We start from the raw sequence: 26,224 nt of genomic DNA on the forward strand, positions 1-26,224 counted from the left end.
AGACACGGGGTTTCCCTGCCCCTGCTCAGCCTCGTTCCCGTTGGTTGGTTTGTGTTCCCTGCGCGGGCAGGGACCCTCAGCCCGGACTGTGAGGGTTCCTCGGCAGAGCCCCGGCCGTGCGGCTGGGGAAATAAACATCTCTGAAACATCTACCAAGAATCTGTCCTTATATACTTCTTTCTATGGGCCTCCTGGTTTGATACATTGTGTTGCAGAATCCCCGCTGTAACAGTCCTGGGAACCTTTTAAATACGTAATAGAAGTTTGACTACACAACTGTTGATAAGAAAATGCAACCAGGAGAATGCTGACTCCTCTTGTGCCAATATTTTTGGGTGTTTACCCTTCCTCCCTGCTCTTTTTTTCTTGCTCACTGTGCCTTTCTCATGCCCAGAAGGCAGGATGACACCCAGAGATGTGTGCTCAGCTCTCAGCAGCGGGGAGAGCAGGGGGCTATGGGGTGCCCTGTGCTACAGCAGCATTTCTGCTCTTGCATGAGGAGAAGTGAGGCCACGGGCCGGGCTCCTCCAGCCTCCTGCAAAATGCCATGTTTCCAGCTTTCTGTGACCTCTGCATCTTCTTCCATCACTTGGCTGTTTCGCTGAAGGCCTGGGACTTGGCAGCCTCAAAAGGCATGCCCAAAACAGAGCAGTGATTAAACTCAGGGAGGCTGTGACTTATCTCTCTGGGGCAATCTGGCTGCTGGGAAGAATTTCCAGGGATGGCTCCTGTGCTCTGCGGAGCTGTGTCCTGCTTTCTGAGAAGCCAGAAGCACCAACAGGCTGCTGTCAGAGGAGAAATCTGATCCATGCACAGCATCTGCAGAGCAGATTGCTCCCAGAGCATCAGACCATGGGAGGAAAGAATGCAGGACTGGGAGCAAGGCTGGAGAAAATACCAGCCTGCCTCTCCCAGAAGGATGGGCCAGTGCTCCATGAGAAGCCAGGCAGGATGGAAAACCAGCGGGCAGTACTGCAGCTGGGTGGTGTGGCAGTGTCTGGGGCACAGCTGGGGGCAGAACCAACTGCCAAAATTAGTGCTGATGGCTCCCAGCATCGATGCCGACCTGGGAGGTGCTGCTTTCCTTTGCCCTGGGCAGGTTTGCAGCCCATGGATGGTGCCCAAAGGTGTGATTTGGCCCCACACACTTCATTCCCCTGCTGTGCTTCCTGTATTTGCTGTGCCTCTGCCTTTTTCCTCTGCTGGGGCCCCCCAGGACAGCTGGCTCAGCCCAGTGTGATGGGATCAGATTCTCTCTGTCCTGGGTCTTGCATGCTGAGGACATGTTTGTGTGCACAGGGGTGCTCCCAGCTCAGCATGCCTCATCTGCTGCTCTGAAAAACAAACCCACAAACCAGCCCACAGAAGCAGTGGAGTGAAGCCTGTTCTTAGCTGTGGTTTTGCTGTGCTGGGCTTCAGGCACATCTGTGAGGCCTTCGAGGGCCTGGGCTCAGCTGGGCTCAGGAGCATTAGTGAAGGGCTCACAAAAACACAGCAAGGTTTTGGGCCTGAAAGCTTTCAGGGCAAAATCATCTCCCAGCACAAGGGCAATTTTGAGAGTTGGTCACATTTCATGTTGTAGAAATGGCATCAGCTTCCCAAGCACTTCATTTAAGTAAAAGTTACTGGGTTTGGGTAGTTTTGATCCTCAAGAAGCAAAGTGTTGATAATCATAAGAGATAAGTACGAAACATGTTGTCATCTGCCTTCAAAATGTACCTGGTGTTATTCCCAGGTTGCACTCTTCTAGGATCTGGGATTAAAAAGTGGTTAAAAATAGCTGAAAATGACAAAGCTGAGAGCTTGCCTCTGACAAACTGATAAAGGTTGTGGTCTTTTCTTCATGAGGTCCAAAGAATATTTGTGATTTCCGCAGCTTCCTGGTGACTTAGCAAAGCCACTTTGACTCAGTTTCACCTGGGGAAAATTGGGGCCTTTGCTATGATTTGGTTAGTGCTTTTTAAACATACTGGCTTTAAAAAAACCAACAAAAAAACAAAACCTCACCAAAAAAAAGCATGTTGAAGCCCCAGTCAAGCACGAGCTGATTTTGTTGGAAAATCAGAAAAGCTTTGGCAAAACAGGCACCATCTCAGCAGCCAGGGACAGCTAAGTGAACCAAGTAGGCTCTCTCAGCCTTGCCACCCTCAGGAAGCATTTAATTTGTGTAGAAAGGTGAGGAGCTGAGATACCTTTTACAGATACATGTGAGGAAGGAGACTTGTCTGGTATTTCAGCTGGTAACACATGTCACAGCATGTCCCTGCTACGACTGCAGAGCTGTGAGCTGCTGTGCTGTCACCAGGTAAGCTGGAGGATGCTGTGAATTGCTTTATTTTTAGGTTTTATTGCTGACTAAGTGCAAACAATTCCTTGTGTCCAGGCTGCTCAGCTTCCTTGGATCCCACTCATGTGGGTGGTGTTTTGGGAGGGCTCCAGCTCAAGGGCAGGCTGTCCTACCCTTAGTTCCTGGAGGGAAGGAAGAGATACTGCATCAGTGGCTGCTGTTGCTGGAGGCAGGGTGAGGGTGATCAGGAACCAGCACATGGCTGTGTGCTCCCAGGGAGGAATTCTGGCCATGGAGTGGGTGATCAGGGATGAGCAGAGGGCTGTGTCCCAGGGAGGAGTTCTAGGCATGGAGAGGTGCAGCAGCTGGGAGTTTTCTGTGACTATTACTGGAGATGGTGGGGGTGAGCAATATCCTGCACAAACCCTTGGGATTTAAGGGGAGCCACAGCCTGTGCTGGTGTGGTTTGGAGGAGGTGAACACCTCTGGGACCACCTACCTGCCCTGCAGGGCAGACTCGCTGAGCAATGGCCTCTTCTCCCCACTCAGATCGGAATCTGAGAAAAACAACGGCACAAACTTCCCACCATGGACTGCTGCAGGGAGCCCTCAAGCCCAGCTCCCATCCCCACTGCCAGAGCTCCCCTCAGGAGCAGGAGGGTCCCTTTCAGTGCTGGCTCACCCTTTTGCTCCTCTGAAGGCTCAGTTTTCTTCTGGGGCCGTGGCAGCAGGAGCTCAAGCCCTTCTGACAACGTGAAGATAATGATAGGCTTTTTACCTGGTGAGGGAAAAGACATGGAGTGCTCCAATGGCAAATGAGGGAGTACAGCTGTGTTGTCCCCCTCAAATCACTTGGGGCTTGCCCAGAGCACAAGGAAGGATAGCTGAGCAAGGACTTGAGTTACCCAGATCTCCCTGACTGCAAAACAGTTTGGGGGCTGCAGGGTGGGGGTGACGTGTCCCAACCTGGTGCTGTGGCAAGGCTGGGGGGGTCCTGGGTGGAAGAAATGGGAGATAGGGAAATGTGCCAGGCTTTGTGTCTGCCTGGGCAGCTTGTCCCAGGAGTCACCCTGGGGTCGGGCAGTGTGGCCAGGCTTTCAGGCAGCGACAGTGCCACAGTGACGCCTGGTGATGGCTCACAGGTCCCTGCCTGCCACCGCCAAGCCCTCCTCACACGGCATCTGCGCGGCCCTCAAAATAAGGTGGGTGACAGGAGGTTTTCTCTGAAATTACAGGTGTTTTCCCCAGCAATTTTGGTGCTTTTTAAAAGGCAACAAAACCAAATTTTTCCCCCCCAGCTCAAAAGCAAGTTTTTATCTAAACGTCAGAAAAGCAAGATCCTTAGAGAAACGTCATTGGTGAAAGCCTAAGGTGCAGAAAAGTGTCTCAGGAGCTGGTGTGGACATCAGCACAGTCAGAAACAGCAGCTATTTTGGGTCACACATCTTGTCCCCACATGCCAGGAAAGCTGAGGGATTTTTTCTGCGTGGCTCCCATTACTCATCCCTGTGAGATGCAGCAAGGAGCGGTGGCTTGGGGACTATTGTCCCAGGGACAGTCTCTGTGTGATTAATGTCCATGCTGGAGAGATCAGTCTTCTATGTGTCCAGAGCAGCTCCCAGTGCAGTTGCTCTCTGTGGCTGTAGTTAAAAGCAGGCTGTGCTGCTTGGGACTGTCCTAACCCTTGCAACAGTTTGCACTGATTTAATCACAGAATAATTTGTGTTGGAAGGGACTTTTCAAGGCCATCTAGTCCAGCCCCCAGCCATAAGCAGAGACATCTTCCACTAGACCACGTTGCTCAGAGCCTTGTCCAACCTGATCCTGAACATTTCCAGGGATAGTGCTGCCACAGCTTCTCTGGGCAACCTGTACCAGTGTTTTACCACCCTCTAGTGTAAAAAACAACTTCCTTATCTCTAATCTGAATCAGTTTAAATGTCACTCTCTCTGCTCCCTGAAGACCCTGGCAAACACTGTCCTTGTTCTTGTCACTAGCTTGGAATACATATGTGATACATGAGGTTTTTTGGTGACTTTTGCATTAAAACAACTACATTTGAGAAGGTCCTGGAAGTGCAGTGAAGCTCTGTAACAAGGTGGAGACCCAAGCTGAACATCGGATGTTGTCCATGGAAATACTCAAGGTGTGAGGTGGTTTGAGCTACAGAGATGGCTTGGCATTCCTGGAGCACAGAGCTCTGTCACCCCAGCCCTGCTGTGGACCAGGAGCTCAAGCACCTGCCTGGAGGGATCCAAACCCTCAAACTCTGCTGCTTTTTAACCAGAACTTGACAGTGATAAATGACAGGGAGCAGAACAGCAGCTTGCTGATGCCCACTCATCCGTCAAAGCAAGATTAGTATGTGCCTATTTCGGTTTCCCCTTTAATCAAAAATCAATTAGACAATTTCCAAATGAATATTCAGCCAAGGAGTGGGTTGTCAGGCTGACTGACAGCACTCAGCACCACTTTGTGTTGTTCAGTTTAGAGTTATTCAGTGTACTGAAACTAAACAAGTGTATGAGAAAGAAAAAACATCTCTTTCCCTGGATGCGTCACCTCAAATCCTGATGGAGCTTATTCTCCATTCCAGATATTCAAAGCACCCTCCATGGAATGCCACTGTGCCTGGCTGCACAGTTGTTCTCCTTTTCCTGCTCCCATTTGATTTGCAACCCAAAAGATTGGGGTTTTTATTTCTGTTTCAGGGGGTATTCCTGAGTATTTTTAACTCGGTTATTGAAATAAATAGGAATTACACAACAGTTCTTTGCTTGGGAAGTCTCTGTGCTCACTTCCCTATTCACCAAAGAAAATTTCTAAAATCCCACTGGACAGTTTTGACTCATTTTGACAGGAAAAAAATACTCCATTCCATTTTTCCAGCAGGCCTACACCACATACAGCCTCAAAGCTGTATGAAAGAGGGGGTCTTTTAAAGGGAACCCTGTAGAATACCAAACCCCCAGGTCTGGATGTGTCTGCACTGGAAGAACAAACCTGGAGCAAAACATGCAGCAGAGGGAGTGGCCACCAGCTTCCTGGGACCGTGGATCTTGGGTACTTTGGAGGAGGTTTTTGCAGGAGGTGAAGAGGTTGGAACCCTGTCCTCCTTGTGGTCCCAGGAGCTCCTGCCTGCCTTGGGAACCTGAGAACTCCTCTCCTCCTTTTGGACCCGGGAGCTCTTGTCCCCCTTCATGAGCTGAAAGTTCCTCTCCTCGTCATGGATCTCAGAGCTCCTGACCTCTGCATAGGCCCGAAAGCTCCTCATCACTGTCCAGGTGCAGAACCTGCGTGAGAAACACCAGAGACAGTGAAGCTCCAAGGAGAAAATTCCAGCTGAGCCCCTGGGGAGTGTTTCATCTGCATTTTCAGCATGTCAGAGGAACGAGTGGCTGGAGATAAAGGCTGGCATCCACAGAGCCTCCTCCACCTTGGGAGAGAGGAGATAGATAGGTACCTTCTCCAGAAGTACATCAGGATGGGGAAGAGGGTGACCTTGGCATTGTGGTAGATGGCCCGGGTCACTGGCCCCTTGGAAGATAAACACCAGATTAAATCCCTCTCTTTATCAGAGATGTTGACCTGGGCACAGAAGAAACCAAAACAGTTTGCAGCACTCCTGACGGGGCTGGGTTTCTCTCCCTGGCCCCACCTCAGCAGTCTTTAAGAAAAGAACCAAATTACATCCTGGCTGCATGCCCCAGACACAAGGGCAGGATCCCACCTGGATTTCTGTGGAAAGCATTGTGCTCTCCAAAGGGGAGATGGCAGTGCTACTGGAAGGGGATGGAGTGGGTGCAGTGGGGAGGAGGTGATGGTGGCATTGGCTTCTGGACAGTGCAGGGACTGGATTGGTGCTGTGCAGCAGCATCCTGATGCTTCAGCCGTGGCATTTGTCCAGCAGGTAATGGATAATCCCCATTTCTTCCATCCTTATTCACATGCTTGTTCTCAGTCTATCTGGGTCTGGTGGGGGATTGCTTCCCACCCCTCACAGCCCATGTAGAAGTCCCAAGCTCCAGAGCATGCCCCAAAATCACCACAGCAGATCCAGACCCCTGCCTGTTTCTCTTTCGCCACCACTGTTCCCAGCTGCGCTGCCTTGAGCAGTGAGCTGGCAGCAGTCTCCAGCCTTCCTGGGCAGGTCCCAGGGTCTCACCCGCAGCTTTGGGGGCATATCAGAGTTCAGGAAGAGTCTGCTGATGATGTCAAGTTTCTTTTTGAGAAAGGCAATGTGCTTTTCTGACTGCATGCTGCAGGGTGCCACAGCTTCCACGGAGTCAGCCAACCTGGAAAACCTGCAAAGGCATGTGGGGTCTTGCTCTGAGACAAGTGCTGGTAACTGCCAGGCTAGACAGTCATGTTCTTGCTTAAGTTAGTATTTGCTTGGCCAGAAAAAGCAGTCCTCAAGGTGTGGAACAGTGACACAGGAGATATGAAAAGCCACCTCCCTCTTCTGCCACCCTCGTGGTCCTAGGATTCACCTGGGGCAGGTGATGTTCTCCCTTTTTGGGAAAAGAGGAGGACTGAAAGCTGGGGATTTGCCTGTTGTGGGGGTGTTGGCTGTAGGGCTGGTGTCCATTGGCCATGGATTGGTCTTACAGGTTTGTTGGGAACATGGACAAAGTCAAGGGAGAAATGCCACCACAACTGGGACTTCCAGAATGGTGTAGGCAAAATGTTGGATTGCTTGGGACTACTAAACCAAAAGGATTTCAAACAGGAACCTGTAGCAAGGGGATGACTGCAAGCTGAAGTGGAGGATTTGGAGGTCTCAATCAGAGATGGCTTTGGGCCAGGGCCAAGGGAGGCTGGTGCCAAGGCCAAGTTGGATAGAGCTCTGAGAAACCCGGTCCGGTGGGAGATGTTCCTGCCCATGGCCAGGAGTTGGAACAAGATGACTTTTAAAGTCCCTTCCAACCCAAGCCATTCTGGGATTCTGTGGTGGTACCCAAGCACCTGGTGGAGGAAGAACTTACTTGTCCATCTCCAGGTAAAAGCGGAGGTCATCGACGAGGAAGTTGACGACGATGACCTGTTTGTCCAAAATGCAGCGTTTTATCAGCGTCACCTTTTCGAGCCGGGCTTTGCCCTTGCGGGAGCGGGGGGTCCTTGAGAGACTTTGGCTCTTCTTCTCCTTGATGGGCAGGTCTGAGACAGGGGAAGAGATGCTGCATCCTGCTCCCCAGCACTGAGTTTGCTCCTTCACCTCACCTGTGCTTCCCTTACCTGCATTCAATTTGCTGAGGACCTTTCTACCTCTGTGGATGACACCTTCCAACTAGCTTAGTAATCTCCTCCATCCCTCCTCCTCTTTGCACCCATGGAGTCTTTATGTTCACTCTTTCCATAGGGAATGGCCTGTTCCTAAAGCCCCCTGGTCTGTCTAGCTGTTGCCCAGGCTCTGACAGAGCCCACAAGCAGATGAGTGAGGATGAAAGGGAAAAATCTGTTGTTTCCCCCATATAAAAAATTCTCTTATCTATACGGGGTTTCTGTGTATTTAGTAGATTACTTTTCTAACTGCTTTTCCAGCCTCCTCTCAAGCCTGTGAGTAAACTTTCTGTTTAGGTCAGCTCCCTGTTGCCCAGAAAATAATTTCCTTTTATTTATTTTTCTGGCCTGTCTCACCTTAGCTCCATTTAGTGTTTCCTGGTTTGGGGGTTTTTTTTGAGGCAGGGATGCAAACTTGCATAGACAACATTGTTTGAGAGAGATGCAACAGCGTAACGGGGCAATAAGTCATGGTTGTGGGAGATAAGGCACACGTTTCCTCCATTTTCTTCTCTACCTAAACCCAGGCATGTCCTGGGGAGGGAGGAGAAGGGGTGGCAGGACACTGGACATACTTTCCCTCTCGTTTCCTCTCTCCTGACGGAGAAACTCCTCAAATTCCACACGGCGTTTGTAATTTTCCATCTCCCTCTGGAACTTGCAGAAACTTCTGACAAGCTCCCGGATGGCATCCCAAGCCCATTGCTGTGGAGACATGGCACAGGTGGCATCAGCCAGGGGCTGCTCCTGGACAGAGCCCTCCTGTTTGGACCCACCACTGTGAGCTGGAGTAGCCTTGGCAGTGGGATTTGTGACCCATCCATCATCTTTGCTTTCCAGTATTTCTCAGTTTCACTGGTGGCCACAGGTGATGGTGTGAATCACTTGGCCAGTCCTGACCAGATGTGGTGAAGTCTGCGTGAGCAGGACTCCAGAGCCCGTAGGAGAAACACTTTCCCTGCTGCCATTTTGCAACCTCACCCCATTTATGTGACATCATTTGTCTCACAGCATCTCCTCACTTTCTTGCCTGGCAAACATCCTCAGCCTGCCAGCAGACAGTGTCTTTCCTTACCATTCTCTCTGTCTTGAGTTCCTCTCTGCCTTCCTGCATCTGATGATGACGCCTAGACTTGGGCTTTTTGCTCCAGGGCAACAAATACTCCTGCTGCTGCTGCTGCTGTTCCTTCTGTTTCTGTTTCTGCTTCTGCTTCTGTGTCTGCTTCTGCTTCTTTTTCTTCTGCTGGTACTGCTCTTCCTCCTCATCCTCCTCATCCTCCTCATCCTCCTCATCCTCCTCATCCTCCTCATCCTCCTCATCCTCCTCATCCTCCTCATCCTGCTCCTTAACCCTGCCAGATGGGAGAGCAGAGAGAGCATCAAGGGCAGCCAGATGCATGAGGAGGGCACTAGTTTGGTGGAAGGGGGGGAAGCAGCTGATAGGGGGCAGCCCCAGGGTTGGGGTCCCACTGGACTTCTGTTCCTGGAGGAGGTTGGACAATGGTACAGGGCACTAGATACTCTCCCCTGGGCTCTCTTCTTGCACTTGACAGCCTTGGGGTTGTCTGTCCTGCTTATCTGCAGGGTTTCCTCCTCCAGTCCAGCAGCCTGCAGGCCCAGAAGTGATTTGGTAGGTTTGGGGTGAGGGTCTGGATGGAATATCAATGTACTGGCTAATGGTTCATAGAAAAATGCATTTATAGCAGTTGCTGTCTGGCCCCTTGGGGTGGGATGGACGTTGAGCAGGGTGCATTTGCATAATTGGGCTGAAGAAATCAGCTCAACCCAGGTGCTCACCATCATTTTTCCATTTGCTTTATGTCCCAGTGTGGAGCTGCAAGGACTCACAGCTAGAGTATTCTCAGGAGGTAAGACACAAGTCCAGAGATTTAAGTATCACTACAGAGTGATTTTAAGGGATTTTTCTGGGAATCTGAGCACTGCCAAGGTGGCATTCCAGGACTTGATTGAGGATGAAGTGCATGAGACCTGCACAAGATGTGAAGAGTAGATCTGAACAGGGGGTAGAGGGTGGGGGTGTCAATTTTTCTCCTTTCCCTGGTAATTGCAGTTTAGACCCACAGGCCACCTATGCCTACATCTGAAAGGGCCAAATGACCAAACTGGGAGCAGTGGCATGACAGGGAAAAATCTGAAAGAGTGGAAATAGCAAAGCTCTGTGCTGCAAAGTGCCAGACCTGTGTCTTCTAGATGACTTCTTTCTTGCAGCAGCAGCAGCATTCTCTCTAGCAATCCTCTCGGATGCAACAGCTGTGGGGACAGAACAGGGTTGGCCTCTTCCTCAAATGACAGCCAGAGCCTGCTCACAGCTTGACCCTGGAGCCTCCACATGGTGTCTGTGTGGTGACTCTGGCTCAGGAGACACTGAGTACTGTGGGAGCTCTTCACCTCTCATGGTTTGACCTCCTCAGCATCTGCTTCAGAGAAATCCCCCATTCCCACCCTCCCTGGCTGGATTAATGCCCCAGAATACAGCCTGTCATGGATGGATAGGCCTTTCCTTCTGGAGAAGTTCCACCAGATGATGCAATGCCTGCAAGGAAGACCCCTACTCACTCAGTCCCTGGAGCACCTCCACAAGGGTGATTGATGTTTGGGAGCCCTCCCTGCCTCTTGTCTGCCCGGACTGAACTCACCAAGTGCTGCACTCATCAGCTGCAGAAGCTCCTCTTCCTTGCTTGGGCTACCCACAGCCAGCTCATCTGCCATCATCCTCTGGAATTCTGCATCAGAGAGAGGAGAGGGGACAGATCCCATGTCCATTACCTCTGGCTATGACAGCCCTTCAGCACTGGCTCTGAGGGCTGGATTTTGACTTGTTACCTTCCTTGTGTGTCCTGTTCCATGCTCTACCTGTGACACTGCATTTTTTGGGTACAACTGATGGCCCACAAGTTACAGGGGTGCTACAGGTGACCACAGGTGCCCAGAAACTTGGTGTCATTCTCAAAAAATTGCATGAGAGAACAAAGCTGAGGGGTTACACCAGTAGCACCAGCATGGCCAGTCCCAGCATCCTCAGGAAAAGGCCAAGATGTGGAACTGGGGTGGCAGGAGCTTTGGGCTTTAGTCACTTTGCTGTAGCCTTCATTTGATCTGGTGACCCAGGCCAGTGCAGGGATGTGGCTCTGGTACTGGCCAGAGAATTTGGCCCTTAGATCACTGCCAAAGCTTTGATTACAAATGAAGGCTCCCAGACCCACTGTACCAACCCACTCCATGATGTCCCTGACCTGTTTAGGGTCACTGGTCACTGCCAGAGCATAAAATACACTTTACTGGCTTCAGCCAACGTGAGCCACATCAGGAATTCTGAGCCTCCTCTTACCAGTGCTGCCAAGGAACAGTTTCATCTCTGCCTGGATGGAACCCCCTTTCTGGAGGTCCCGAGCAGCAAGTAATTGCCAGTGCTCAGAGGAGATCCCTTCCAAGCTCCTTGTGCCATGCAAGACCTGGCTCAGCTTCAGGGACTGGTTCATCCTCTGTGACAGGTAGAAATGTTCCCATCTGCCAGCAGCATGGCCTGGCACCTTGGGCATGGGGACATCGCTCCCTGGAGCCTGTGGCGAGAAGAGGGCAGGATGATGGCACACAGCATCTTCCGCATCTCCAGCACTGTGCCCACATGTTTTACTGTGCGTCAGACTACAAACCTGCCCAATTTAGATCTCTGCTTGAGCTTTAGGCAGTCTAGAAGGAATCTATGTGAACACAAAGTTCAGCATAGACCTTACACCTACCCATGCAGCTGCCTAAATCCAGCTCACAGCTGCCTGCAGCTGGAATGTACTGGGGACAGGCAGCCAGAGGTAGGCCAGACATGGCCTTGCAGCTTTCCTGAAGAGTTCAACATCCCTCCAGGAGGGCTGAAAACAACCCTGAAGGTGTCCCCAGCAGCCTGGTAGCCTTGCGTCCTGTTTTGTTGGCTGCTGTCGCTGGGGCTGGCTCCAGCTGGTGCCCTGGGAGTGCCTCCCTCATCCCTCCCAAGACCCTCCTGCGGGTTTTGCCTCTCCCCATGGACAAACAGTTTGCACAGCTCGCCAAGCAGGGGCAGAGTGGCTGGTTTCTGGTTGAGATCTGAGAGCAGGCACCAAAAATAAACCTGCTAAGCCCACAGCAGTTCCCCTGACACCAGAGCAGGAGACCCAGGAGAAGTTTGGCTCAGGGGATCGTGCCCACAGAGAGCACAACCCCAATGCCTGCTGCAGTGCTAATTGTACTCCCAGACCAGTTCTGGCCTCGGAGGGGAGATTTCCTTGACAAGAGATGCACAAAAACCTGGGCAGCTAATTAACTTCCAACCAAGAGCAGTTAATGAGTCAGGGTCAGGAGCTGCCAGCTGACTTTTCCAAAATGGTCAGCTATCACTGGCTGAGACTCTGGGAGCCAGGTCTTTGAGGATACCAAGCCCTGACAGCCTCTCCTTAACAATTCCAGGATCAGCTGCTGATTTGACATTTCATTTTGGGGAAAACAGTTGGTTTGAAGAACACCATCTGCAGTGAAAAGAATTGCCTGCATAGGTTGTGCAGGTACCAAAGCAGGTGGGATGCTCAGGGGGTTCTGCCTACAAGGATGTTTCTGGGTGTAATGCTGGAATTTGGGGTAGGTATTATGGGATTTCTGATGCCAGGAGGAATAATAGTCTGGGAAGAGTGCTTGTGTGACTCTGATTTCTTATATCATCCTTTTTGGTAGAAAAAAAGTATGTGGAAAACCTGAGGGTGGTTGAGTCACAGGCTAAAAGGCTGCATGGCTTCTTCCCCCTTGTGCTGGCCAGATACTGCTGCTGGGACAGGGTCATCCCATGTGTGTCATGCACATGAGTCACATTAATAGCAGTAATAATTACACATTAGTAGGGTGGGCAAGGAAAAAAGCCAGGGGAGATCAATTCCCAGAAGCGCTGGGCTCACCCCTGCCTGCCCTAAAAGCCTGCAAATATGTTTCTCCCTGCTTTTAGGCAGGATCACCGCCTGTCTCGGGGAGCTCTTGCAGGGTGTGCCTGCAGTGCTGCCAACTTAAGAGGATGCTATGCTGGAAGAGCTAAGGATCATTGCTCCAGGAAGCTGGAATTGGGTAGGATCTGCTGTGTCACCCTGTGGCAGCATTGGCTGCGGATATCCTGGGATGCTGGACCTCCAGCTAATGCTGGGTTTCTTGTCCCTCCTTCTCTCTCTCTCCAATTTTTCACATCCCCACTGGTGCCTGCACACCCCCCTGAGGATGCCCCTCTGCATTCCCCTTACCATAAACTGGAGGAACGTCCTGTCATCGTCAGCCAGAAATTCCTCATAGAGGCAGCAGAGCAGCTGAGGAGGAGCAAAGGGGGATTGTGCTCAGGCAGTGCCACAGTGCTGGTGCCATGGGTGGCTCACAACTTGCTGAGATGCCCAGGACAAGCCTGCACATCCAGCTTGGTCCATTGGGCTGCCCAGGGGCTGCCCAGAAGGGCTGGGGTGCTAAATGTGTTTTACTGGGGTTGTGCTGGAACCAGTGACAGATGCAAAAGGGTGGCCACTGCCCTGTCATTCCTAGCCCTTGGAATGTGCATCTAGCCAGGGTCATCAGAGATGTTCAGTGGCTGCTCACCTCTGCTCTACTGCCCAGCAAACTAGTGAGGATGCTCCTCTCCACTGGCCTGGAGCATCTTGGTCACTGGTCCAGTACAAGGTGACCACAAGTTTTCCCTTCCTAATCTCTTTTCCTCTTAATTTTCCAAATGCCTCAATTCCTAAACATTCTCACAGCCCTCACATCACCACAGGAGGGCCAATGCCAGCTGTACCTCCCAGGCTGACCACTGCCAGCACCCCTGTGTACCTTGCAAATCTCCTTCTGTGCTCTGAATATCCAGGGGGAGAATTCTCCACACATCAGATGGTTCCACAAACTCACGACAGTCCTGGTGTCCAAGGGAAGCTTCTCAAAGCTGTCCTCCTCCAGGTAGGTCTTGCAGATCTTTTCCCCAATCAAATGGCGCAGGAAGAAGCTGTTTTCTCTGCTGGAGTCCAGCACCACAGGCAGAAACTCTTCCAGGTCGTGCCAGAGATCCAGGAGATGAGTCTCCATGGACCGGTTCTGGCACTGCAGGAAGTCTCTGAAGGGCCGTCCCGCACAGGCCTCAGCACTAAGGGCCCAGGGAAGGAAATCCAAGGTCTTGACTGGCTTTTTCAAGGATGGCAGCTGGGCAAGAGATGCAGAGGGAAGCAGGTCAGAGAAGATTTTCTCCTTACAGAGGTTTTCTAGATCCTGCTCTGCACTGGACTGAGGTCTTCCAGGAAAGGTTACTCCTCGTTTGCCTCCAAAGGCAGTATTTGCAGGATGCTCTGACTGCTGGGGAATCGATCCCAAAGCATCCTTATCCAGATACAATTCCTCTGTTCTCCCAGCTGGCCCTGGCTGCCTCTCTGGTTTCACCTGAAAAGTGGCCATCTTCACTTCTTGGGTGTCTCTCCCCTCCTTGACCAGAGCCCACATTTCTGCTTTGGTCTTCAGGCTGCAGTAGGGCCCTGACACACCCTGTCTCCTTTTGATGTGCATTGTGGGGAAGGGCTCTGAAAGGCCTGGGGGTTCCTGCCAGCTGGCCTGTGATAAACGTTCCTGATATTCCTGGAGCAAAGGCTGGCATGATTCCTCTTCCTCCATTCCCATCTTGCAGTGCATGAAGAATTTAGGGAGCCAGTAACTCTGAATCATAAAAAGGGCCTGTTCCTGCATCTTGCTTAGGATCTCCCTCCTTGTGCTGATGGACTGGATGTGCTTGGCTTTCGGCAGTGATCCTGAAATGGATGCAGGGAATTACGATGGGGAGATGGCTCCATGCAGTTCCCCAGCCAAACCAAGAAGGTGATGGTATCCCACCTCCCTGCGAATATCCAGGAAAGACCACCTCTCTGGGAGGGCAGTGCTCATCCCCAGCTCCTGTGGTGGTGCAGAGGGTGATGACACTGGAGCCTTCACGCAAGTGAGTGGCTCTCAGCCTGTGGACCAGGGACAAGAACAGGTCTCTCTGACTCCTATCTGACTCGTCCAGATCCAGGAGCCTTTCAGTGATGAGCCAGAAGTCAATCAGTTCTTCCCCTATGGATCAGACAAGGGCTGGGAGTCGGAAGGAGTCCCTGAAAGCCCCGAGGATGGATGAAGCAGAAGGAAAGATCACCTGGATGAACCGAGGGAAAAGCAGAGAAAAGCCAGGGTTATGCATCTTCCTCCCAGCTCTGCTGCTGGCTCACCTTCCAAAGCTTTCTCTGGGATCTTACCCATGCCCCCAGCTCTGTGCCAGTGTCCTGCTGGACAGGTGGCCCATGGCTGGCTGGGAAGGGGCTGTGGAGCATCCCGTGCCCACCTGCTGTTCCTTGGACGAAGGCCCGGAAGTGCCGCATGCCATGGCTCCCACTGATGCACCTCTCCAGCAGCCACTGGTCAGCGCTCTGCCAGTTCAGGAGCTCGGCTGCAGGATGGAGTGCACAGATGACATCAGGGGTTGCCTGCAAGAAAACTCTCTAGTTCCCGCCAGCACCCTCCAACCTCCCTGAAAGAGACTGCTGGAGGGAGACCAGCAAATCACCCTGAACTGGGAGTTTCAGACAGGCTGTGGGATGCACACATGGTGTTTGCAAGGATAACTCGCTCCTGTCAGGGACAGCCTGTCCAGCTGTTGTGCCTCTCTTCCTTGCAAATGTCCATCTTTTCTTGCCCGAGTTTGTGGCTTGCCCTCAATTTCCTCCAGCTTTTAGTTTCAACCCAACTGAAGAAGCAGCAGCAATATACTCAGGAAAAGCCTTGGTGAATTGCTTATTTTTCTGAAATGAGAATCTGCATTCCTGCTGCCACAGCTTTCTTTCAAGGGGCAGTTGACATGCTGGTTGATGAAGCACCTGGCTGGACTGAGAAGGCTCATTTTAGGGGCAAAGTGAGCATAATCCAGACTTGTTGCCAGTAAGAGAGACCACAGCATGTTTTCCCAGGGCACCCCTGCGCAGCGGCAAACCCGAAATATCAGCACCTCTGTTTCTCGTGCCCCACGGTGCTCTCCACCCCGCTCCACCCTTGGACCCCTTGGTAAGCTCTCCTAGGTAGGTACTTAGGGAGCTTGTATTAACAGAGTGGTGGAGTAAATCCCTGCACATGCCATCGGGACCTGGTGCATCCCTAAAAATGGGATATGCAACCCCTTCTTAACCCGGAGCAGAGGCACGACCCACTGGGCAGGAACCAGGCAGTGACAGCCCCGGAGAGAGGAAGCCCAGCTGCAGAGGAGAAGCCGATCCGATTTCCTCCATGCCGCGATGACTCACCTGCTTCCACCGAGCGAATGAAACCCAGGAGCTTCTGGCAGAGGACGAGGTGGAGGCACAGGCTGGATTTGCAGAAGTGAGGCAGTCGGTGCTTTTCCAGCCAAGCCAGTAAAGCCGCCGGGCTGGGATCCTGCGTTGCGAACCCCGTGCCCAAGGAGAGGATTAGCTGTGGGGAAGGAGCCGGCTCCTGCCCGGGGATTAGGGTGAGTAACAGGTCCCTGCTACAGGGGAAGGGGGTGGGGAAGGCGCCCTGTTGCTTTATGGCGATAAAAGCCACCCTGATGCTGAGGCAGAAGGGGGATACTCAAGTTATAGTCCCTGCTTGTGTCCCCAAAAGCTGTGCCTACAAACGTGGGAGCCCCGGCGCTGCACGGCTGCTGCAGTGCTTCCAGCGAGGCTGCCTCTCCTAGCAGCCTGCACGCCTTCCCAGAGCCCAGGCAGGGAGGCATGGCAGATTCCCGGGAGCTGCCAGAGAAGCAGGTTCCCTTTTGCTTTGGGATCTGAGCGCTGCAAGCGGCGCTGGCGGCTGTGGGGAACGGGGACGCGCGTGGAGAGGGCTGAGCCAGCCTGGTGATCAACAGGGCTTCACTCCTGTTGAATTCAGGAGGAATACAGGACAAGGGGCTGATGTTTGTGTCCTTCTCTGCCACCACACATGCTCTTCTTCGCTCCAGATCTCGGTGTTCATAGATAGACCCCATAAACTGCAGCAGGACTTTAAATGGCTTGTGCTCCGCCCAGGGCTTAAAAGCGAAATGACGCCTGAGTTTGAAATGATCCCCCAGCTGCACGAACAGGAGAGCCAGGGAGGGGCCTTGGCGATGAGAAACCGGCTCCTTCCCTCCCCTGCCCTGTGCTCTTCCTCCCTCCTCCTCCCCCTCCTCCCTCCTAACAAGGGGCATGTTCTCACCAGGTGGCTCGGCAGCTCTGGCCACAGGTACCACCGGCCCATGCCACTGATGTAAATGGGTGTCTGGCCAAAAACCTGGATCAAAATGGAAAGGGAGAGCAGACAGAGATGGAGGGTGGCAGAGGAGCCCAGAGCCTAGCTGTTCTAGTTAGTTCCCACTACAGAGAAGGGCATCGAATTCCCTTTTAGACTTCTATCTCCAAGCTGAGATCCTCAGGTTTCCCTCATTTTTCAGCCTGTATGTGGTGTAGTCCCAGTATTCCTGGGGCCTCTAATGCCACAGACAGTTCACCTAAGGAGAGCTCTGAAAGGTCCCAGGTTTTATGGTGCAGAGTGGACTTACAGGAAGGTTCAAAAAGGTGTTGAAAAAGTCAACAAAAACATGATCTCGCAGCAGCCGCCCCATGTCCATGGAGGCTATGGATGCTACAAGGGGAGAAGAGAAAGTTATCTGGGCTTTGTGTTGCCAGCTGTGACATCAATGTGAGCCAAAGGAGTTTTGAGGGGGAATCAGCTTTAGGGGATATGTGGTACAAGCTTGTCCTGTGCACACATGGGAGGATTTGGAGCTGGGACAGTCTGTGAAATGTGTTTTGGGATGGGTGGCACAGGCTGTTTGGAAAGCACCTGCAGGTCCAGCAGCATGCAGGAGCTGGGAAGTTTGAATGGCAGCCTCCTAAGTAGCAAAGGTATGTGGTTCATAGAGGCTGGGCACAAATGTGGTGGCATCCATAGGGCAGGAGAAGGGAGGTGCTGTGGGTGGAGGGCACAAGATGTGCTTCTCTGCCTTACCAAGACACTGGGCATCACCCACCTTATCCACCCAAGACTCAATGCAAGTGTCAGTGCCCAACACCTCCCACTACCCTGTGAAGTTTTATTTAAGTCTGAAAGATCTGGATGTAAAAAGATGGGCTGGCATCAGCCTGCTGGTGGGTGGATGCCCTTGCAAATGTCCTCTTCCATGAAGGCATGGCTGTGTTACAGGGAGGACCCATATTTCAAAGCTTAATACTGTTTTTTTATCCCACTTTGTCCACCTTTTGGGGTGTGTTTAGAGGGCTAAAGCCCCTAGCAGAGGGTAACTCACCAGCAGTCATCATGATGGTGTTGTGTTCCGGTGCTGTGTTCCGAAGTGCCACCCTGATTGTGACACACATGTTCTGGTGACTCCTGGGGGGCTGCAGGGCTCTTGGGGACCACAAGGCTCTCAGCACTTCCCTCCTGGCTGTCCTCTAGGCCTGCTTAGCCTGCAGAGGAGAATACTGAGAGAGGATCTGATCAGTGTCTGTATGTGCCTGAAAGGGGGATGTCCAGAGGATGGAGCCAGGCTCTTCTCAGTGGTGCTGAGCAACAGGATGAGCAGAAATTGGAACAGAGGAATTCCCACCTGAACATGAGGAAAAACTTCTTTACTGTGATGGTGACTGAGCACTGGAACAGGTTGCCCTGAGAGGTGGTGGAGTCTCCCTTACTGGAGCTATTTGAGAACCATCTGGGCACAATCCTCAGTACTGTGCTCAGGCGCCCCTGCTTGAGCTGAGATGCTGGACCAGGTGATGTCCAGTAGTCCCTTCTGACCTTACCCATCCTGTGACTATGTGAAATGTCACTTTTTAAATCCCCTGCAGTCACACTTTGGCAGTCCTAAAATGAAACCCTTCCCCCCTCCCTGCTTGGGCAAACTTCTTGCCTTCAAAGCAGGTTCTTGGTGGCACCTTGGCACTGAGTGTGGTTGCTGTCAGTGCATCTGCTCAGCCTGGGATGGAAATTTCACAGGAGACCCCACTGTGTCTGCTCCAAACAGACCAACCCCACATTTCTTATCAGCTGTCTTGCTTCATCAGAGCTGGGCCTGAGACTCAACCTTGGAGAACCTCCAGTTGGAAGAGAAGGAGAAAAAGAAGGAACCCGTTCTTGCAGCAGGAGTGACCTGTTTCCCTGGCAGGAGGAGGAATCTGCTCCCCAGGTGGGTACTTGATCCTGCTCTTTATAATGCTGTGGTGCCAGACCTGGGGTCACCTACGGTCTGCACAGGCAGCAGAGGGGAAGGACAGTGTCCCACAGTGTCCCCACCTCACGAGGTGGTGCTGTCAAATCAGGAATGTGAAGCTGTTCCCAGCAGCATCAGAGCTCTGCATCTCAGCAAGCAGCTTGTGACAGTGCCAATGAATACAGGGACAGTTCCAAATTAATTGTGGAGCTGGTGCTGGGAACCCCAGGGGGACAGTGCTGGGCTACTGGCACTGGCACAGCCTCTTGGGGATGTATACTCACCTTCCTTCGGCCACAGCCCAGCCACATGGGCTGGTTACTGTGCCAAAAACCAAACTGATGTGGGCAGCCGTGAGCCACAAAACACCTGCTTGTCCAGTGGTGCCAGGCCCAGCTGTGGAAAGGAGTTGTGGAAGACCCAGGGGAGGAGTAGCTCTGATCATGGATCCATAAAGATTTATGCTGCTGACCCCAAGAGATGAGAGGGGGGCTAGGAATGAGCTGGAGTGGTGGCTGTCTCACACTTAAAAGACTCAAAAGTCCTCAGAGAAAGGTCATAATGAGAAAAAAAAAAAAACAACAAACATTTTCCAGTTGGCAACTGAGCAGATGCCCAGTAGGATCCTCAGAGGCTGGGGTAGCTCCTTGGGTGCTCATCCATCTCTGGACTGACCTCAGTGGGACTGTGATGGCTTCTGCCAGGAAAGGACTAAAGTTGTGAGCAGGAACAGGCCAACATGGTTACTGTGGGAGGGCACAGGGCCATTTCCATGGAGTTTCTCCCCAAGAGGAGACCCCAAGAGGTTTGGCAGGATGGAGTCTGCTCAGACTGCAGCTTCCCAGGTTTTCCCAAGGCACATTGTCTCCTCACAAGAGGAGCTCACATAAGCTGGGTGGCTATTTAGGAAAAACCAAAAAGGTTTTTAAAAAGAAGTGGACACATGAGCACAGCCCAGATTTAGAAGGAACCTTGGAGTGGCTGGACTCCATAAAAAAGGTAAGGGCAGAGTTGCAACATCAAACACATCAGGAGGGCTTTGCTCCCCCCTTGCCCCAGCCTCAATCACCCATTTCCCCTGTCCCTGGCGTGGGGAGCAGCCCTCCCTTGGCAGACCTGAGGTGACCAGTGGCAGAGTCTCACGTTCCCAGGGCAGAGGGGATGGGGCTGGGATTTTTATCCTTGCCCAACATCAGTTGGCACTGCTCCCCATGGTGGCAAAGTCCAAGGCTGCCCAAACAATATCAGCCTCACTGCCTGTGGTCACTGGCCACTCACAGCCTCCCCCAGCAGCCCAGCCTGTGCCTTTTGGTGCCATCAGGAGGGTGGGGGTTGTTCCCCCCCACCCCAAACACCTCAGCATTGCTTCTGGTTCTGGCTGATGGTCTGGAGCCCCAGCAATCTGGGAAACTCCAGCCTGTGTACACATAAGTATTATATCCCCACCATGAGCTTTTCGGGGAAGACTTGGGATTGTTTTCCCCCTGTACAGCCTCATCCTGTTTTCATATGAATAGTTTATAGGACATTGGGCCCACAGCACCTTAAAACTGGAGTTGACCAAGGCCTGAGGAATTCCAGTTCAGCCTTAAATATTCATTCCTTTCTTGAACATATTACAATTACTTTTTATATGTGATTTTCATGCTCAGTCTCCTGAGTGCATAAGATTTGTTTGCTCAGCAAGGACAACACTGGTGCTCCCTTCAGGAGTATTTTTGAGCCTGTTGCCATCTGTCTGTGGTTTCCTTGCTTGGGACTGTCCATGCAGGCTGGGCTCTGTCTTTTACACCTGACAGCCCCTGTGGCAGGCTCTGCCTTCACTTATCTCTCCTCCAGCTGAAGCAGAACCACTGGTATAACCTTATCCGAGTGTCTGGGGCTGTTGGCTTCAGCAGCCCAGGTTGTGTTGTGGCAGGACAGGGACTTAATTCAGCCATAAGGGAGGGACATGGGCAGCAGCACTTTGCTGTTACCTTTTATAATTTAAAATGTCAGGCCCGGATTCACCGCTTAATCCACTTAGGCAGTGGTTTTAGGATTTCTGTACTCTCACTTATGGAGCTGTGAAGTGTGTTAGGCTGAAATTAATGTGCCAGCCACAGCTAACACAGCCTCAACCTGGCTGGGAGTGTATTTAACAGTGTGAACAGTGCTAATAAAAAAAAAAGGGGGGGGGGAGGAATCCCAACAAAAACAACCCTGCCAATCAATGCACAGTGTGACCAACTTTCAGCTTCAGGGAAAAGTCATGTGCTGAGTTCTCCCTGGGATATTCTCCACTCTTGTACAGAACAAACTGAGCCAAGCAATTTCTAGGTCTCAAATCTCACCTGCCCCTGACGTTCTCATCTTCCAGCTTCCCCCCGGCGCTGTTGAAGTTGAGCACGTGCTCGGGGAAGGCGCTCGGCCCCGTGCAAAGTCTGTGGAGCACAGCCGGCAGCAGGTAGGGGCTGCCTGCCGGGAATGCCACTGGATCTCCCAGAGCAAGCAGGGGGAGCCGTGCAAAGGGCTGCTGGGGCATGGAGCAATGCCATGGGCTCCTGGGAGGGATGACAAGGTGGGTGGTGGGCACGGGGACAGGCACCCAGGTGGCTGAGAAAGGGGTGGGGAGGGAGGTGGCAGCATCTGGGGGGTTGCATGAGGCTGTCCTGGGTGCTGTGCCCCAAGGTCCGTCTTCCCTCCGTGCTTCCTGGTGTGTGGTCTGGGGAGCTCCATGGGGAGGGAGGTTTTTTTTTTCCACTCTGCATGTGCCTCTGCACGTTTTCACTTATTAATTTGCTTTCCTAAATTGCCCTTTGGTGCAGCCCAGGTGATCTGCTCTGGAAAGCTGAAAGCCCTCTGGCCACCAGCCTGCAGCTACCCTTGACCCTGGCAGCATCTTCAAAGGGAGCATGGGTCTGCTGCGGAGCGTGCAATGTTTGCTCACAGCCAGGGCCAGCAGCTACTGCCTACCTGCCTTGGGGGGTTTCGTCAGCCTCCTGCAGCACTCTGGGGGAGATCAGTTGGCCACTGCTGCTTGCACAAGGTCAGTCCTCCCAGTGCACTCATTCCCCCACCCCACGGTGAACTCCCTGTCCTCAGTCACTTTGGAACTAAGCACTTGCTCAGGCGTTAGGTTGATTTTTCCAGTCCTCCTGTTGTTAATCATGGGTAAAACATGCTGCATCTCCAGGTCTCCCAGCCTGGGAGCATCTTGGGAGCCCACCAGGACGCACTGTCATGGGTCCAAGCAGAGGCAGCTGTGCCCAGTGGTGGGCAGAGATGGAGGTGATGCAACATCAGGACACCCAGCCCATGGCTGGTCTCACTTGAGTGTAGTTCAGTTCCTTATGTAGAACCTCCTAGCCCAAAGCACTTCCTTGGATGGCTCTGAAAGTGGTATAGCTCAATTTAGGAACGAATTGACTGTTGGGCATGGGGAGAGGAGAGATACTGAAGATGTTCCTGCTCATTGCAGGGGGTTGGACTAGATGACCTTCAAGTCCCTTCCAAAGCAAACCATTCTGTGATTCCATGATGTTATGCCCATCCCTCCTCCCTCCTAGCTGTACCATTGCTGGGGCTGGGGCATTTTGGGTGTGTCCAGCTTCCTCCTGGGACCTAACCATCACAACAAAATGGGCAATTCCTCCTCCCTGTGTGACATCCATGTTGGGAAAAAAAAAGCATTCCTTTCTACTTCAGAATTTTTTTTTTAGTGCTGGTGAAAAACAAATGGCTATTTGGGCTTAGCAGTCCAGGTCTGCAATCTGTTGGGCTTGAGATCCCAGTATCTGTGGTGAGGAGCAACCCTTGGAGATATCCCCAGGGTGCTGGGAAACTCCCAGCATTGCAGGAGCAAAGCCATCAGCCACCTGCCCCAGGGCCTGAGCCACAGGGAAATTTCACATCCTGTCTATTTAACCCTCAAGTTGCCACCCTCCTCTTTCCCCCCCCTCCTCCTGCCCGCCCTACCCCTCAATGATGTGACCTGTCTGCATTTTAAGGCATTCCCAAATGGAGGAGAGGGATAGGTCACAGCAGCCCCAGCAAGGCACAGTGGAAAGGGAAGCCATGATCCTTTACTGCCTGGCTGCTGGCTGGAGTTGGAAAAGGGCAGGCATGTCCCATGCTACCTGTGAGAAACTCATCCTGGTCCCCAAACCTTCCCAGGAGAGTGCAGGGACCCAGCTGTGCCCTGTCCCTTGGAGGCAGCAGGCTGCAAAGTCCAGCCTGCCCGACCCTTGCAGCTCACCAACCTCACAGCTTTCAAACCTTGGCACTTCTCTCAAGATATATAACTGTGCTGGCAAGAAGTGCCGGGCCAGGCAAATAAAGGTGTTCCCACAAATTAATAGGAGGAAGAAGGAAAAGCCTGTGCCAGTTGGGATTCGCCCCTGGAGCAGGACATTGTCTCACCCTCTGGCTGCACGTGTGGCACAGGGCCCTTTGAAGACGGATTTAAATCTATTTGTGGGTCGTGTCACCTGTTGGCACCAAGCCCTCCCCAGCTCCCCGAGGAGGGTTTTGTCGGCTACAGCGACCGTCACTGGAGCACGCAGCTGGGCGAAGGCACAGCCTGAGCGCGCTTTCCCCCAAAAAACAAAAAGCCAGGCTGGAAAGGGAGGAGGGGAAGGAAAGCAGGCGGTAAACAAGCCGTGTGAGCCCAGCGAGGCGGCCCCGGAACGCTTCCCGGGAGAGGGCGCTGGGTCCGCGGCTGCCGCTTCTCCGCTGGCTCGTAAACAACTTGTGCAAGGTGAGCACAGGGGCTTGTGTATGAGCCAGCCACCAAACCCTCCCGGGGCTGGCAGCTCCATCCTCCCACCCCCGCCATCACACCCTTGCCCACCCTGGGAGTCTCTCCCAGGCTGAGGTTTGCTGCCCGGCATGGATTTTTGGGATGGAGAGGAGATGTTTACATTGCCAAGCTGCCTTCGCTCCCCACTTCCCTTCAGGGTTGGCTGGAGCTGCCTAGCCCCGAGGCTTGGATAGCACGAGGTTCAGCCCACTGCACAGAGGCTTCACCTGGGCTTATTTGGAGCCAGGTCTGGTGGACAAAGTTTGGGAAATTAACAGGTAGCAAGAGTAATTCCAAGAATTTGGAGCTATCGGAGCTTTCAGTGTCCCGATTAAAGAAACACTCAACAAACCTAGGGAAGAGGCTGAACACTGCTTTACGTTGCCTGTGGCTTGACAGCTCCCCTTTATGGGAGCTATTTTGGGCCTCGGCAGCAGCTCCTGCTCTGCTTCCTTTTGCTTCAGCTGAGCTGTTAGATTTGGGTGACCACAGCTGAACTTGGGCTGAACATGAGATCCTGAGCTCATTTCTGTGGATAAAATGTCACGGTTTTTTGTATGTTGAAACCATTTCTCTGTGCACAGGGTGCCCGAACTGGGGTGCTGGCAGGAGGCACTTTCTGGAGTGCTGAGGGGAGGTTGTTGGCAATGCTCGGTGGCTCTGCCTTGCCCAAGCAATTCCAGGAGGAGGAAAACACCTGAATTTCACCTTGTTCTGGACAGCCTCGGGGAATTACCACATACTAATGGCTGCTCCAAGGCGGTGGTGAGGAATGAGCCAAGTTGTCCCCCCAGGGAGGGTGGAGATCTGGCTCTTGAGATAGGCAATAAATCAAAGCGTGGTTTTAGCCAGCACTTCCACCTCCTCCCGCCTGAGGATCCGGTTCTGCCTGGCCATTTTCCCTCTGGATTCTGGCTGTACAATGGCTGTGTCCGCGGTAGGTTGGCTGTGATAGCCAGGAGGGAGTTTTGGTGCCATCTCCCCGAGGCTGGCGTGAGACAGAGCAGGGTCCTGTGGTCCCGTGGCAGGCGTGTGGGTGGCGTGTGCTTGGTCTGGGACCTGCGTGTGCCTTCAGCGTGTGCACACAGGGTGGCAGCTCCGTCTGCTCGTGCTGGCGTGGCTCTCCTGCCCCTTGGATCCGGGCTGGAAGTTGCACAGAGTTGCAGGAGTTGGGACAAGCGACAAAGCGGGGTGGAAAAATACTGGGCAGTGGCTGCGGTTTGCTGGGTGCTGAGTGGGTGCTCCCATGGTGGACCTGGAGGATTTCTCCTCCCTCGAATGACAGTGACGGATCCTGTGCCTTGGAGCGAGGGTCTGCAAATCCACGTGCTTGAAGCAGGCTGTGACCTGCTCCAAGGAGGAGAAGCTCTTGTCCCCCTCCTAAGAGTGGGCACCAAGCCAAAGCCTGTGCCCGGGGCTTGGAGCTCCGGTCCCTCCCTCTCTCCCCCCATTTTCCCGGGGCAGCCGGTTTCCATCCCTGCGAGCTATGCCAAGGCAGCCGCTAATGTAAACGCTGCGGAAAGCCCTGGATCCGCTCCCGCCTGCCCAGGGACACGCGGTTGTTTTTCCGATCGGGAGCGTTGTTAAAAAGACCCAAAACCCACCCAAACCCTCCACTTTCTGCCCCCTTTTCCCTCTGCTTTCTGCACCCACCCACCCCCTCCAACCGACTACGGGGCGAAGCGGCGGTGTTCCCCCCTTTGTCGGGGGCGGCCGAGCCGCGATGCCGCCGTAGCAGGAGGATGACGAGGAGGACGAGGAGGGAGGCGGCGTGGTGGCCCTGTCCCCCCTCCCGGGTCCCCCCTGTCCCGCCCCGCTGCCCAATCCGTGCGGCGGGGCCGGCGCTGCTCCTCAATAAAGGGGCGGCGGGCGCGGCCCTGGGAGCCGAGTGTGGGAGCCCGGCGCCAGCCTGCAGTCGCTTGCCGAGCCCAGGTACCGGCCCGGGGGGGATACAGGAACGGGGGAGGGGTAACGCTGGCCGCCACCCGCCGCAGTCCCCCGGGGACGGCAGGGGAGGCAGCCCGGGGGCTTCCGGCGGCCAGACCTTGCAAGGGAAAATTCCTCCTTTAGGGACGGGGAGAATTGGGGGGCGGGGCGGAAGTGGAAGCTCGAGTTTTCTGTTGAAAACATTCCCTTTGCAGTTTTGTTTGGTTGTTTGGTTTTTTTTTGGTTTTTTTTTTTACCCCCAGGAGGCTGTTCAGCTGCTCCTGGAGCGCAGGGACTCTCTCACTGCCAGGAGATGCACGCGTAGGGGATGTTTCTGGCAGGGCAGTGGGCGCGTTGGGAGCCGCAGCGGGGTGGGCTGAGGAGGGCTCATCCCGAGCCCCTCCGCAGGCGAACGGGATGTTGGAGCGACTTCCCAAGTCAGTCCGCATTTCCAAACTGTTGGCATTTCTAAGCTCCTTGGAAAACACGCATGGAGCCTGGCTGCTGTGGGTCAGATACGAATGGGCTGGCTGGCGCTGGGAGCCTGGCTCCCAGAGCTCTGGGGATGCTGCAGCCCCCACCGACTGGTTCCAGAGCCACTCCGGCCCATCCGGCCTCCCCATCGCTGCCTGGGGTACTCAGGGCTCGCATGTGCTGCCTGTTGCTTTTCCTGCTGCCCTGGGACCGGGCTTGGATAACCTCAGCCGGGCTGAGAAGGCAGCTGGG

The 26,224-nt window shown here is 53.3% G+C and overlaps 2 protein-coding genes across 2 annotated transcripts in view; one reads left to right on the plus strand and one right to left on the minus strand.

The window, feature by feature from the left end:
* Positions 1-26,121, minus strand: RGSL1 (regulator of G protein signaling like 1). The gene is made up of 20 exons (XM_039556135.1): positions 25,756-26,121; positions 21,852-22,009; positions 21,126-21,215; positions 17,890-17,942; positions 15,890-16,192; positions 14,938-15,042; positions 14,454-14,672; positions 13,413-14,371; positions 12,839-12,901; positions 10,918-11,149; positions 10,226-10,312; positions 9,668-9,839; positions 9,090-9,288; positions 8,644-8,802; positions 8,144-8,273; positions 7,274-7,445; positions 6,454-6,592; positions 5,752-5,876; positions 5,292-5,581; positions 1-3,065 (listed from the first exon to the last, which is right to left on the minus strand). Exons 1-20 carry the CDS (start codon positions 26,119-26,121, stop codon positions 2,833-2,835), a joined length of 4,254 nt encoding a protein of 1,417 aa, XP_039412069.1. The 3' UTR covers positions 1-2,832.
* GLUL (glutamate-ammonia ligase) overlaps positions 25,401-26,224 on the plus strand; it is a 6,612-nt gene continuing 5,788 nt past the window's right edge. Inside the window, exon 1 of the mRNA XM_039555904.1 lies at positions 25,401-25,504. The gene's annotated coding sequence lies outside the window, so the exon portion shown is untranslated. The remainder of the gene's footprint in view (positions 25,505-26,224) is intronic.

This window comes from Corvus cornix, chromosome 8 (assembly GCF_000738735.6).
Source record: "Corvus cornix cornix isolate S_Up_H32 chromosome 8, ASM73873v5, whole genome shotgun sequence".
NCBI classification, from domain to species: domain Eukaryota; kingdom Metazoa; phylum Chordata; class Aves; order Passeriformes; family Corvidae; genus Corvus; species Corvus cornix.

Coding starts and splice junctions, on each gene's coding strand:
- RGSL1 (XM_039556135.1), bottom strand. CDS start 26,121: ATGGGGAGGCCGGATGGGCCGGAGTGGCTCTGGAACCAGTCGGTGGGG. Junction 17,943..21,125: donor GATGAGAACGTCAGGGGCAG/GTGAGATTTGAG, acceptor TGTCACAATCAG/GGTGGCACTTCGGAACACAG. Junction 12,902..13,412: donor CACAGAAGGAGATTTGCAAG/GTACACAGGGGT, acceptor GCTCCTCCTCAG/CTGCTCTGCTGCCTCTATGA.